The sequence below is a fragment of the Nipponia nippon genome, unplaced genomic scaffold, assembly GCF_047370975.1.
Source record: "Nipponia nippon isolate SJK-2023a ecotype South Korea unplaced genomic scaffold, ASM4737097v1 scaffold_4, whole genome shotgun sequence".
Classification (NCBI taxonomy): Eukaryota; Metazoa; Chordata; class Aves; order Pelecaniformes; family Threskiornithidae; genus Nipponia; species Nipponia nippon.
Window position 1 is genome coordinate 109,434,092 of NW_028262358.1, and position 14,167 is coordinate 109,448,258.

General features: G+C 39.8%; 1 protein-coding gene across 5 annotated transcripts in view; it reads right to left on the bottom strand.

Moving 5' to 3' along the window:
- Positions 1 to 14,167, bottom strand: part of MBOAT2 (membrane bound glycerophospholipid O-acyltransferase 2) — a 178,686-nt gene that overhangs the window by 76,613 nt on the left and 87,906 nt on the right. For 4 of the 5 annotated variants that reach the window (XM_087774219.1, XM_087774220.1, XM_087774217.1 and 1 more), the window contains 2 exons: positions 8,891 to 9,036; positions 4,482 to 4,559 (listed from right to left, as the gene is read on the bottom strand). In XM_087774219.1, coding sequence (XP_087630345.1) covers positions 4,482 to 4,513 — 32 coding nt within the window. In that variant the 5' untranslated portion in view covers positions 4,514 to 4,559; positions 8,891 to 9,036. Of the gene's footprint in view, positions 1 to 4,481; positions 4,560 to 8,890; positions 9,037 to 9,532; positions 9,601 to 14,167 lie in introns of all 5 variants that reach the window. The other variant, XM_087774218.1, reaches the window with a different exon arrangement.

Sequence of the window (14,167 nt, forward strand, 5' to 3'; positions counted from 1 at the left end):
TTGCCCAATCTCCCACTGTTTGTCAAAGCCACACCAAGGAGTGAAGGAAGAGCAGAGCAAGGCATTGCTCTGTCCTGGCTCTGGCTAGGAGGGGGAAGGGAACTTAATGAGGACTAACATTGCCAAATCCCAAAGAAAGGGATGGCCAGGAAGCACCTCCACAGGGGCCAGACCAGTTACCACCAAAGTTTGTTCACTCAGATTCAAATATCCATGTTCAAACAGCTCACATACATGAGCACAGGTACAGTACAAAGAATTGTATGTGCAAAATAAAATAGAACCACAGAATGGCTGAGGTTGGGAGGGACCTCTGGAGGTCATCTGGTCCAACCCCTCTACTCAAGCAGGGCCACCCAGAGCCAGCTGCCCAGGTCTATGTCCAGACAGCATTTGAATATCTCCAAGGGTGGAGACCCCACAACCTCTCTGACAGTAACAAAGCGTTTCCTGACGTTCGGACAGCACCTTCTGTGTTTCAGTTTGTGCCCATTGCTTCTGGTCCTGTCACTGGGCACCAGTGACAGCCTGGCTACCTCCCTCCAGGTATTTATACACATTGATGAGATCCCCCTGAGCCTGCTCCTCTCCAGGCTGAACAGTCCCAGCTCTCTCAGCCTCTCCTCACAGGAGAGATGCTCCAGTCTCTTCATCATCTTTGTGGCCCTTCTGGCACACAGACACATCAGCTCATTACCTATTTACTGCTATTAGTTATTTCAGGTCTCGGGGTCCTTCATTAATTTACTTTTCATAACTTAAATATGCCAGAAAAGTTAAATGATTTTTTCCTTTTCTAAAGCCAGAAATACACTCCTTAAGTCTTAGTAGTTCAACTCTAGACTGCTAGAACAAGAAAGGTATCATCCTGCCACTTTAAGCATAACACAGAAGATATCAGACAAGAATAGCATGCCTGTTACTTGATTTTACATTAGCACACTTAAGACATTTAAGTGAACAGTTTAACAGGAATGCTTTTAAATAAACAGATTTTCTACATTGACACAGCTGGGACTTCTGCATTTTGTCAGTGAAGTCACTGAGAAAACTACTGACTTTAGTGAAGCAATTGAGAGCCCCATAATTAACTTTCCTTTCCCCATAGGCTGAGGGATGTTATTTACCAACCATAAAATGAACAATCAAGTCAAAAGAGAAAGAGTTACCTAGAAACCTTAAAAACCTTGGCATCAAGTCACCTGTGCAAGCACTGCTGACATAGCTCTTAGCTAATGGTAGCCAAATGCTTTAAGGAAAAACCTTGTGGCATTTGGGGTTTTGCCTTTTAAGACAAGGAGCAATTTAAGAACCATAGAAGAAAAAGAAGAATTTCTAAGAGAAAAAGAAAAATAAATATTAGCACCATATCAGTTACCAAATGCAAATTTATTGGAATTGAGAACTTGTTTAAACCCATTTTTCAGTTTCACAATTAACTAAGCCATGAAAGCACCAAATAAATATTACGATGGCTTAGTCACAAATTAAAAAAATAAGAGCTTTTGAACCATTCAGGAGTGGTGTTACCACTCCATCTTTCATTTGAAGTACCATCATTTAAATAAGATATAAGTATAAAAATAATTGATCAATTTTAGTTAAATCCAAGTCTCAGGTAACTCATTTTCTGCTAATTAACGTCAGTCTAAAAGCTGCTAAAATACTAAGTAATAGTAAGGTTTCCTTCCTTTTTAATATGGTCAGTTCTCTTTTTTTTCCTCCAGGTGTTTTACCTTTTGCTTTCTTTTTCTCCCCTCCCTTTTCTGTTGTTCAAGTAAGTCTTCCATCTTTAACATACCATGTATTGTCAAGACCAACCTAGAAGCAATAGCTGCACAAGGTTCAGTTACCTCTGGAAAATAACAAAGGTAGGAACCTTGTAGAGCAGAGACTTTTAGGATCCAATGGAAGTGCATTAAGAAAGCAACAGAGGTTTAGAAGAGTATCAGATGTGAAAGTCTGCTTTGGAAAATGTAGATGTTCATCAAAAAAGTGTCCTTGCTTCACATGGTAAGGAAAGCCGGTATACCCACTGCATAGCAGCTGAACTGATAAGCAATCTAAGAACTTCAGTTGTCTCTTATTTGTTTAATTTTTAGAGAGGCTGGAGAAACTAAGGAACTACATTAGGGGGTGGGGGAAACAGGAAGGAGGAGAGAATAATGGTTTTCCCAATACATACGTTCACGAAATCCGCAGGACAGCAGGCAGGGCAGGGAAAAGAAGAGGGAAACTTACTCCAGTGAATGAATTTAGGTAACAGACAAAAATATTTTGTACAATACACAAGTGCTCTTCCAATACAAACGTCAGTTGAATCCACCTTTACATCATGTATAGGTATTTGATGTTCTATAATGTCCAAGTTTAAGAAGCTTATGAACAATGCAGGTAACCTCTAACTAGCCAATGTACGCCACACAAAGTAAATCCCAAAACTTGGGCTATGCAGGTATGTATAACTACTCTGATCAGCTGTATATACACACCCACACCCGCACAGCCAGACATTGATGGGGCCCTTCTCCAGTCCTCAGGCCAGGTGGCACCAGCTGCACCCTTCTATTCAGCACTTAACCTTAAATCTCCCCTGGGCTCCATGAGACATATTTGTAGCCTGAAAACAAACATTTAGGTGGGGAGGGGAGTCATTCACACTGGTTTCTGTTCAGACTACCAAACAGAAGGCTGTAACTGGCATTTTCATAGCAGAAAATCAGAAAATTAAGAGTTATGCGGTGCATTCCTTCAGTAAAAGGTGAAGGCACGTAGGGACACCAAGAGGCATCGCCCTTTCTGGGATACTGTGGCAACGGAGGGAGCAAACCTTGTACAGCCTTGCCTGGATCACCTATTAGAAATGGCTCCTGGAGGTTCCATACATCACCCAAGCATTGTCGATGACTTGAAGAAACAAATTACTCCATTTGTTACATTTTTTTTTTCCCTCCACTGAAAGATCTTTCTAGTTTTATCCAGCAGTATGTTAATTCATACTATGATAGAGCAATATAAACTCGGTAGTCAAACCTAGGTTTTGCCCTCCCACTTGCACAGTAACTAGGAGTAACAGAGAGCGTACGCACACAGTTGCGTACAGCACAGCAAACATTTCAGCAGACCAGGCCGTGCAGCTGTTAAACCAGCTGGTATGCATTGGGGAGGATCGGGAACTAGCCAGTTCTCTTGCACCAATGCAGGAATGTTAAATACAGACATGCCTACCTGCCTCTCACGATTAGGGAAGCAAACCACTGCTAGATTTCCTTTTACGAGAAAGCTATGTAATTTGTTATGGTACAGACGAAAGTATTCCTGCCTGGTACCTCCCTTTGCAGCATTTAACTGCATTAATAATTAATTTTAAAATATTAAGCTACATAAGTTATAACCTACTTTGTTACATGTCTAAAGACAAATTGATATGAAAGAGTTGCTTTAAAACAACTTCTAATCAAATAAACCATTAGAATATAAACCAGCCATCAACCAAATGAAGTTCTCTCACACCTGCAGTAGTTTGGATGTATCAGGCTTTGTAGAAAATCCTGCAAACAAGAGCCTAATATGGCATATTTCAAAAGACAATAAAATTATATCCAATAGCAGACTATAAAGAAGCAGAGCGTTCTAGTAGGCAAGATCATGAACTAAGGCCACCCTGGCTTTGCACTTTCTGTGTAAAACAATTCCCCTTTTTGGTTCTTTTACCAGCATCTTTCCTGACAGCCTCACATACTTCAGGAACATATTCAAGCAAGGATTTGCTATTTTACTAAACATTTATGCAGGAATTAACACAGTGGGAACCTAATTTGGTTCTGATTTCTAGACTAGTGGAATAGTAAAACATATGCATACAGTAATAAAATAAATGTCTCTCCTGCTTTTAAGAATAATTGAAAAAGAGAAACAAGCGCCATTCTATATGGATTCAGATACTGCTAGTCTCATCATGCATTCAAGCAAACTTAAAATAATGCCCTACCTATGTAATTTCACAATAGTATTCTTTACCTAAGACAGCATTCACACTATGTTATTCTTACAAAACAAAAGAGGAAATTAAAAACAGTAACTAAAAAAATTTGTCACACAAATTCTGTTCCCTTCAGACATCTTCCTCCTACTAGCACTGGCTGTTATCAAATTACATTTGTATAGTTAACTCATTTGTGAGACACCTAGAATTATTTATGATTAAGTAATGACAAAAAAAAAATCAGAATGCTGAAAACACAAAAGAAGTCTCAGTGGAATATTACCAATTGTAACAAGCTTTAGATACTCCAAAAAGCTGGCAAAAATACCCAAATAAGCCATTTTCTCTCCTGGAAATAAAACCATGGTTAGCAGAATTCAAATACTGAAATATTATGATACAACCAGAAGTATGGCATATGTGCAGTTAAAAAAAAAAACCCTAAACAGTAGCATTCTTGTAAAAGAAAAAAAAATACTTTAGAATGGAAACTTACTTGTGCATATTTTCCACTCCTATTATGATCATGATATAGTAGGAAATTCCACTTTGTATAACAAAATGTAAGGCATACCTAGGAAGAAGAAAAAAAAAATAGTGAACTCTCATGGCATTTTCATTAACGACAATAAACTGCATGCATTTATTTATTTAACAGAAAATTAAAGAGATTTGTCAAATTTTAACTCTATCACTGCTTCCAAAAAAACCTTTTGTTCTATTTAGGTTTTCTGCCGCTGTCCCTTCTGTTGAGAGCTTCCCCCTTTAGCATAGCACAGACAGCAGTAATGAACAAAAGCTACAGACTTAGCTAGAATTCTCCAGCTCATAGACAAGAATACAGTAAATGCTGATAATCCTTAAAATACAAAGAATATGTCTCATAATATTTCCACTTGGCATTGTTTCATGTGTAAATAGCATGACTGTTCTGTGGTACAATTTCTATACTCATCTTTTTACCTGTTTGCAACAACAGGTATCTCAGAGAAGGGCAACAATATCTTAGTATCCACAATACCAGTAAATGGGAAGATTTCCCAGTCAACAGAAACAGTAACCCTGTTCAGCCAGTCTCTTTGCCCTGGGTCATCAGTAGCTGATAAAGGGATGGTGGTGATGATGGTCTCAAAAACACAAACAAAAAACCTACACACCAACAACCCCCAGATTTATTTCACAAAGGAGCTCTAATCTCTTCTCCTTATTAGTTTTCCACAGCTTACCACCATAGCTACCACACCACCATTGTTTTGGGTTTTTGGGCGTTTGTTTTGTTTTTTAAAGGAGTTATATTTCAGTAAGCTAGTAGAGCACTGGTGGCCAGCCATTGCGAGTGACTGGAGAAAAGCATCTGATCTTCAGTAAGTTGATTCTCTTTCACTCTGGTACTTTAAGTGCCTCAGTAGCATACTTACATGTGCTCAAGTAACACACTGATCTAGTTTGGGAATTTTTCCCATAAAAAGCAGCCTAAAAAGCAGCTACTGTTTTGTTATGCTGCTGATACTGTTTTCTTTCAGTTTATCATCACCAATTTCCTAATCTCACTCCTCATCTGTTCATAAGGAAATGTCTTCAAAGACTTTCAACAAGAAACCCTGTTCTATCCAGCTAAATTCTACAAAATCTACACACGAACTGAGGGAAAACAATTCACTTGGATATTAACGGACCTTGAAAATCATGACTTTTTAGAGGATCCAATCTGCACACACTCCCATGCTTCACTACTAGCTAGTCTCATCTAAGATATGACTACCTAAAATTCAAATGCACATTTAATATAAGCAATTGCCAATTAAAAAAAAAATTCACTTTCTTTTCATATCAGCCACATATTAGCAACACTGTGTAGTAAAAACAGGCATTAGTGAAATGACAAAAATTTAAGTTTAAGAGGTTTGCTTCTTAAACAGAGAAAGGGACATAATGAGATATCAAAGCCTGAAAAAAATTGGGTTGACATGGAGTATCATATCATGATTACAGTCTCTGAAAATATTTCTTTCAGAGTTGTTAACAGTAGCAACATGATTGATCTCCAATTCAAAAATTAAAAGGGAAGCATTTAAATACAACATGAAGTAGTACATTTTAGCTACATACAAAGGGTATTCTAGGTCTTTTACGCTATTTGCTATTATCCCAAGGGAATTATCCCTTCTCTTCCTGTCCCACATCACCATCACAAGCACTACAAAGGTGACTGAAAACTAACATACCTGAAATTGAAGAGGACAACATAATGACTAATAAATATCCTTAAAAGGGTGCAGATTCCAAACTATTTCCCACATTTAGGTTTGCATGAGATTTTCTGCAAATTTATATTTATTATAATCACTATATAAGAAAACAGGAACAGTTTCCCTCCTGTACACACACATTATGACACAACTGAAGAGTCGCTGAAGGTGTACCATGGGATTGTAACCTATATTTATACTTGATTCCTTGGGGAGGGGTGAGGGGAACCAAACAGAACAAAACCCTCAAAAAACATGCTTGTATAATACATAGTTAAGCAATAGGAAAAAAGAGTTGGCACAAGTGCAACAGAAGTATCGCCGGATTTTGCACCTGGGACACGGCAGCCCTGGATGTACATACAGACTGGGGAACGAGAGCCTGGAGAGCAGCCCCATGGAGAGGGATCTGGGGGTTCTGGTCGATGGCAAGTTGAACATGAGCCAACAGTGTGCTCTGGCAGCCAGGAGGGCCAACCGTGCCCTGGGGTGCATCAAGCTCTACTCTGCACTGGTGCAGCCCCAACTTGAGTACTGTGTGCAGTTTTGGGCACCGCAGTACAAAAAGGATACAAAGCTACTAGAGAGTGTCCAGAGGAGAGCCACAAAGATGGTGAAGGGTTTAGACGGGAAGCCGTATGAGGAGTGGCTGAAGTCCCTTGGTCTGTTCAGCCTGGAGAAGAAGAGACTGAGAGGAGACCTCATCGCGGTCTACAGCTTCCTCACAAGGGGAAGAGGAGGGGCAGGCGCTGATCTCTTCTCTCTGGCGACCAATGACAGAACCCGAGGGAACGGCAGGAAGATATGCCAGGGGAGGTTCAGGTTGGACATTAGGAAAAGGCTCTTCACCCAGAGGGTGGTGGAGCACTGGGACAGGCTCCCCAGGGAGGCAGTCACGGTGCCAAGCCTGACAACATTCAAGAAGCATTTGGACAACGCCCTCAGCCATATGGTGTGATTTTTGGGGTTGTCCTATGCAGGGACAGGAGTTGGACTCGATGATCCTTGTGGGTCCCTTCCAACTCAGGACATTCTATGATTTTATGATTTTTAAAGAATATGTACTTTTAACATCTTAAATTATGTTTCTTTTTGGCATTTTTAAAAAGCTTTTAGTTCCATGATTTTAAGAAAAAACCTTTTCGTAAAACAGAAATTAATTGCTAAAATAATTGCTTTAAGTATGATCCAAAGCAAACTAGAATAATCTGGAATTTCTACTATAGCGTAAGATTTCTCTCTTGAGTTCTTCTCCAGGGCATATTGCCAACGAGAGACTTCCACAAATCTTTATTTATGTCTCTTGGGGATGGAGGTTATTTCCTTCTAAAGTCTCCCATCCCCAAATTTCAGATATGAATATATTGTTAACACTTTCTAATTACAAGCTACAGTTAATGATTTCTGTTTCCAAAGCAATGGATACAAAATGTGCTTCCAAAGCTTACACAGCTCTCCCAAAAACCACACACAGGAGCACCTATCTCCCAGATCTTCCTCCTCGTTTGGTGCTAAGACTGGAAGTCTTTGGCATCAGATCATTCTCTCAAAGAGAAATGCATGGGAATTATGGAATTATACATACAAGTAAATTGCACATGTAAATCCAAAGAATAAAACTTACTGATTTTTCTTTTCATAAATTCAGAAGTAATACATATCAACTAATGTTGAGAAGCCTCTGCAACATGCCAATGTAGAAGCCAAACTCGTGGCGTGGAATTCCAAAATCTATTTATACACACTCTGTGTGCGTACAGACGCATGTGTGCACACACTGTGTGCATCTTCCCACCTGCACAGCAGCTTGATTAATTCCTCCTAGTTCAGTAATACTCTGCAAAAGTCTTCTATATACTTAAAGCTGAGCAAGCACTTTGTTTACCATGCGATGAAACAGAACTGGCACTTAATTAATCTTAAGCCAGCTTGGGAAGATGAGAGCCATTTAGTAAGCTAATTTTGAAGGAAAAAAATTTTCACCAAACTAAATGCATACCCTTTATTAGCCCTACTAACATTCTGGCTTGCTACACTGTGAAAAGATCAAGATGTGAAAACAGCAGTCAGAAAATTTGTGTTTAAAAAAAATAACCAAAAAACCCAACCAACCACAAACCACACCCTCCCTCTAAAACATAAAAGAAAAACAAGCACACACCAAAAACTCTCAAATCGAGGCCAGCTCCTTTCCAGGTGTTTTATACTATTAGGAGCATCATCAGTATTGCAGTTCAGGCCACTCACTCTTCCTACAGAAAGTCAGATTATATTCACTATTCAGAAAAAGACACAGCAAGTTCTCATGCAGTGAATATTTAAGAGAAATTATCTTAGTCATCACACCTGTGCTGTGCCTCAAGAGAATACTTCTCGAGCAAGTTTACAGGAAAACTGGTACAAGTTAAACAAACTGCACCTGCTCCATCCTCCCAAAACTTAACATACTGTCTGCCTGTGGTTTTCAGTTTGCAAATGGAAGATCTTTCAAAATTTGTGCACCGCATCAGAAAATTTAAGCCAATTTCTATACGTTTGCAGCAGCTAAAAACCATAGAATTAGGTGATAAGGTTCTTCATAACAAAACTTTGCTTCCCTGCAAAGAAGAAATGAAAATCTACAAATCCCTGAAAAGTGAATTTAAGTGCAACTTACCATCCAAAACAAAAAAGTGCAAGATAAAGGCCCAAGAGGGTTGCAACAACATGTCTTATAAATGGGCTAGTTTTGCTTGAATGAAGGTATGTTCGAAACCAAATAGCCGCAAGCAAGGCAAACAGTTGGCACACTACAAAGTTGACCTGCATGAAAAAGAAAAGAAAAAAACTTCTCACACACTTGTGTATTAAAAATTAACATGAATACCCACACATTGTTAGCAATTTGCAGAACCTTTGGCTCTGCCATGGCTCTTACCACGGCATGTCAGCCTCAAAGAGCTTCCTTCTCCTGAGAACCCCTTCCCTCCTAAAGCACAAAACAGTGCTCCCCTGAGTAGCTAAGAAGAAAATATACATAAAACCTGTAGAGGCAATCTGTGCGTGAACCAAGAAAAAAAAAATGTTTACATATATTCCTGTAAATTTTCTATACACCAAACCACTCTATGAACCGTGGAATCATTTATACTCCCCCAGTAATGTGAAGACCTGGGTTGTTTTGTAAGTGAGCATGACTTGGAAACACGTATCAGCTACACAAATCACTGGCAGATCACTTCAGTGGCCTGTGCAGAAGCAGGGCTCAACGAAGTGCACTTCAGTGGTATGCAATCAGATAAACAGCTTGGCTGCACACCGGATTTTCTTCTTGTACATTCAAATAGGATAGTTTCAGAAATTCCTCTTCCCTTCAGGCCGTTTATTCTAGAAGACAGAAAATCTCTTGTATATTAAATATTTTAAAACATTAGGGCACTGAAAGGAAAAGTAGAATTAAAAAAAAAAAAAAACCCAAGCCAGTGAGTAAAAAGAATCATTCTGACTGGCCTGAAACAAATTTAACAGTAAGGGCATGATAAAGAAATAATTTCCTCAAATACAGCAACCGCTACCAAAACTGGCTTAAGCTACAAAAAGCCGGATGAATTCCTTTATTTAGAACAGAACATTTCCCACTCCATGGTTGTTTTTTTTTCTTCCACAGAAAACTGCCTAACAATTGTCTATGTCTAACAGCAGCATCCCAAGTCATCACAAGCAACAGCTTGGGGACCACTCCTTCGGGTCACAATCACTTCAACACAAGAAGCTTGCACATACTGCGTGGCGGACTGGTCCTTCGCACAGCAGTGGTTTAGCCTGTTTGATGCCACTCAGCTGAAATATATACTTAATCTTAATACCACAGGGTACAATGACAACACTATTTTTACGTTCATGACAGAAGGCCTAATACTGATGTTTGCAGCAACACCGTGCACGCCTCTGGTACTATAATTCACCTAGCCCATTCCTTCATCATTTTTCAGCCAAGCTTCAGGCAATAACAGGTAAGGTTGTGAGAGTATGCACACATGGTTATATTTAAAGTAAAAGCTAAGTAACACCAACTCCTATGGAACTCTCATCTTTGTAACAACTGCACAGATTCCCCATTTGCAAGTCCAAGGACAACTCCCCTTTTTCTGAACCACTCTAAAACCTTCTGTAATACCAAGTTACACCAGCTTTAAGTGCTAGCAGGGAAAGAGGCTCAGAAGGCAGGGCTGCTCTTTTTCACAGGAGCAGTTCCCTACACTAAACCATCACGTAGCCTTTGCCATCCATTCTCTTACTCCCACATTTACATCATGCTTTTAACAGTATTTGGAAAATTCTAAATTAATGAGGAGATATTCTTTCAGGGCATAACTCGACCTGTTTTCTCTCCTTCATAAGCAATGATGCAAATGAAACAGAGCGAGGTTTATAACTCAGGATGAGTCTGTGGATTTAGTGGAAAAGTTTCATACAAAACAGCCAAGTTTAATGAACCACTGAAAGGGAAACAAACAGATAATGTTTTAAAACAGAGGGCAAGAAAGAAAAATTAAAGCTAAAATAATTAACTATGAATTCAGTATTGACATTTGTTTTGGATATTTATTACAGAAATTATGCTATGTATACCACAGAGCATGTTTCTGATCCAAGGCACTCGCACCCTAGACAGACCAGAAGGGGGAGGGAGACAGAGGAGAAAATTGGGACAAATATGCAGTGAAGCTGAGGTGAAGAGACAGGGGGAAGAAATGGGCATGAATACCTGTCCGTAAGTGATAGCACAGTGACAAGTTATCATTGCTGGTTGTACTGAATGTCCAGACACCACTGCTTTGGCTGCATTACAGATGATTTGCCAATTAGTGTCTCATGATGCCCTTCTTTTTCAGATTACCCCCCAGAGCAAGCTAGCAAGACCCAGGGAAGAAGAAAAGTCATCACCTGGCTCCTACTATTGCCATGGCAAAGGGCAGAAGTGCTTGGCATCTCTGACCTGTATCATCATTTCTGCAGAAGCAGAAAAAACAACAAATCTTGAATTTCACAAATCAGGGTGAGCCTGCAGGTTTAGGAAAGTAGAAAATCCTCATACAAAACATGCAAAGAGAATCTGAGAAAGGTGCCCTCTCTTCGCTGCCTACCTGCCGACTCCTTTCCTGGGCACTTGCTCTTGCTTTAGCTATTTACTCAAATGACCAAATACATATCTGAAAAACAGTATCCCATTAAACAAACAAACAAAACCCCAGAAATAAAAAAAAAAACCCACACCAAAACACCTCCCTCAATAAGAATATTTTGAGAACAGCAATAAAATGCAGGCTATCATACCTTTAGACCAACCCCACAAGCAAACCTTCCAGGGATGTCAGTTCATGACGTTGGTGTTTTGAACACACAACTGACTCAAGCAACACCATCTTGTTCCAAAAGCCTTCCTCCCAAGTGACTCCAAAACTACCAGGGGGTATTTTTAAACTGCTCTTCCCAAAAAGTGCACAAACATATGCATACTTGCATACATAAAAGACATCACCACAATGTTCACACACGACCCTGCATTCCTTCTTTACTCTTCCCAATCCAATCCTTACGCTTGCCTTGCAGCGCACCAAAACGCAGATTACAAAGCACCAATGGTTTTGCGGACTTGTATTACATCAAATCCTCCCAAAGCTTTAAATACATATTTGTAAAACCAAGCTATGCAGCAGTTAAGATTTGAAAGCCATGCAACTTCAGTTGAGCCCTTCTACATACCACTTCTGATAATATTCTTTCTGCTGCTTTATTCCATTTTTCGCAGCAGGATTTCTGCTTCATTCAGCAAATGGACAATTGCCCAGTTTTTGCCTTCATCTTATGACCCATTAAATGCTTACCATCTGCATCCTACACTGAATACAAAACCCTTACATTTCCCCAAAGACATGTTTCTGCAGTTCTGTCCATAACATGGGAAGACTACATAAAATAAATGTAAACTTTGCAATAACTTTGTGAGAGCGTTACTCTTATTCCTGTTCTAAAGGTGAGTGACTGGTACGCAATGATGAAAGCCCAAAGCGTAAAATAAATGCCCGCTAACTTCGGTTGCCCAATTTCAGACTCAATACCTAGTTTTTCAGTCAGTACTTTTAACAGAACAACCTCCCCGTCGTCCGCACTTCAGATGCTTTGGCATGCGTTCTACAATGGTGTCCGAAAACACAAATGTCTGATGTCTTTTAAGCTAAACCGAACTAGAAGATCTGCTCCAAAGGTAAGCAGATATTTAGCCCATGGACTGACCTAGGCAAAAGCAGTATTTCCCAAAATTATTATAGCATCAATGTTGGATCCGCAATGCCAACCACTTCATTCCACAGAAACACTCCTCCTGTACTGCACTACTTACTGCAGTAAACAAAGACAAAATTTAACATTCACCCCTTTCCTAATTACATCTCCCATCTTTACCCACATTGACCAGCGTGGAGCTGACATACAGCTCCACTGTATCCACACACTGAGATACATGAAGAACTGAAGATACACAAGTTGCCTTGAAATAGAGCACAAAAATTATCCAGCTTCCTAGAAGACAAACTGAACAGCCATTCAGATAGCAAGCAAGCAGGAACAAGGACAGAGCTGGACATCACCATCACGAAAGCTTCCACAGAAACCAGGCGCTTAACCAAGCAATTATTTTGTTGGCAAATGTTATATACAACAACTTCAATATCTGAGAGTGGTATACTTGCATACCTTTTGAAAACTTATGTCAAGCTCTTATAACATTGTGAGTGTCCTGATTTCAGCTGGGATAGAGTTAATTTTCTTCCTAGTAGCTGGTACAGTGCTGTGTTTTGGATTTAGGATGAGAATAATGTTGATAACACACTGATGTTTTAGTTGTTGCCGAGTTTATGCTAGTCAAGGACTTTTCAGCTTCCCATGCTCTGCCCGGTGCACAAGAAGCTGGGAGGGGGCACAGCCAGCACAGCTGACCCCGACTGGCCAAAGGGCTACTACGTACCATATGACGTCATGCTCAGTGTATGAACTGGGGGGAGCTGGCTGGGAGGCAGGACCACTGCTCAGGGACAGACTGGGCATCGGTCAGCAGGTGGTGAGCAATTGCATCATACATCACTTGCTTTGCATATTATTACTACTACTATTACTACTGCTACTATTTTACTTTATTTCAATTATTAAACTGTTCTTTTCTCAACCCACGAGTTGCTTTTACTCTTCTGATTCTCTCCCCCATCCCACTGGAGTGGGGAAGAGTGAGCGAGCAGCTGTGTGGTGCTCAGTTGCTGCCCCAGGTTAAACCACAACAGTGAGTGTGGGCAAAATACAACTTTTAAACACCTCATGACTTGGTCAGATGTGAGCAGAACACCCACAAAGAAAAAGACTACGCATTCCCAAAAACAGCATGATTCATTCTTCAAACCAAATTCTAACTTGTCTCCCAAAAGTCATAAAACCTGCTCCAATAAGCAGCTCCAGTTTTATGGAGGGAAAAACACCCTGATCCACTTACAGCTGAGACTTCCTAGGGGAAAAACGTTCTGATGTAGATGCACGGAATGACAAGTTTCACCCTGAATAGTTACAATCTAGCACATGTATATGAAAACAAACTCAATTTTTTACCTCCTCAGGTACAGGTCATACCAACAGCTCAGCTTATAATGACAGTAAGACCTCAAAGTCCCATACAGAGAGCAATGTGTAATGGAAAGTTATGTGCACATAAGAATAAAAAAAAAAAAAAAAAAAAAACTTACAATGATAATGCAAATTATCAGCACTGGTTATTCAGCAATGATTAACGTAGGTGTCTGTTAAATACCACTTAGACATACTAAGCTATTAAAAAACCTGCTGTATGTACTGTAGCAATTAAAACTTAAATCCACTATTTTGGTGCAAGACCAGTCGTACAGCCAGT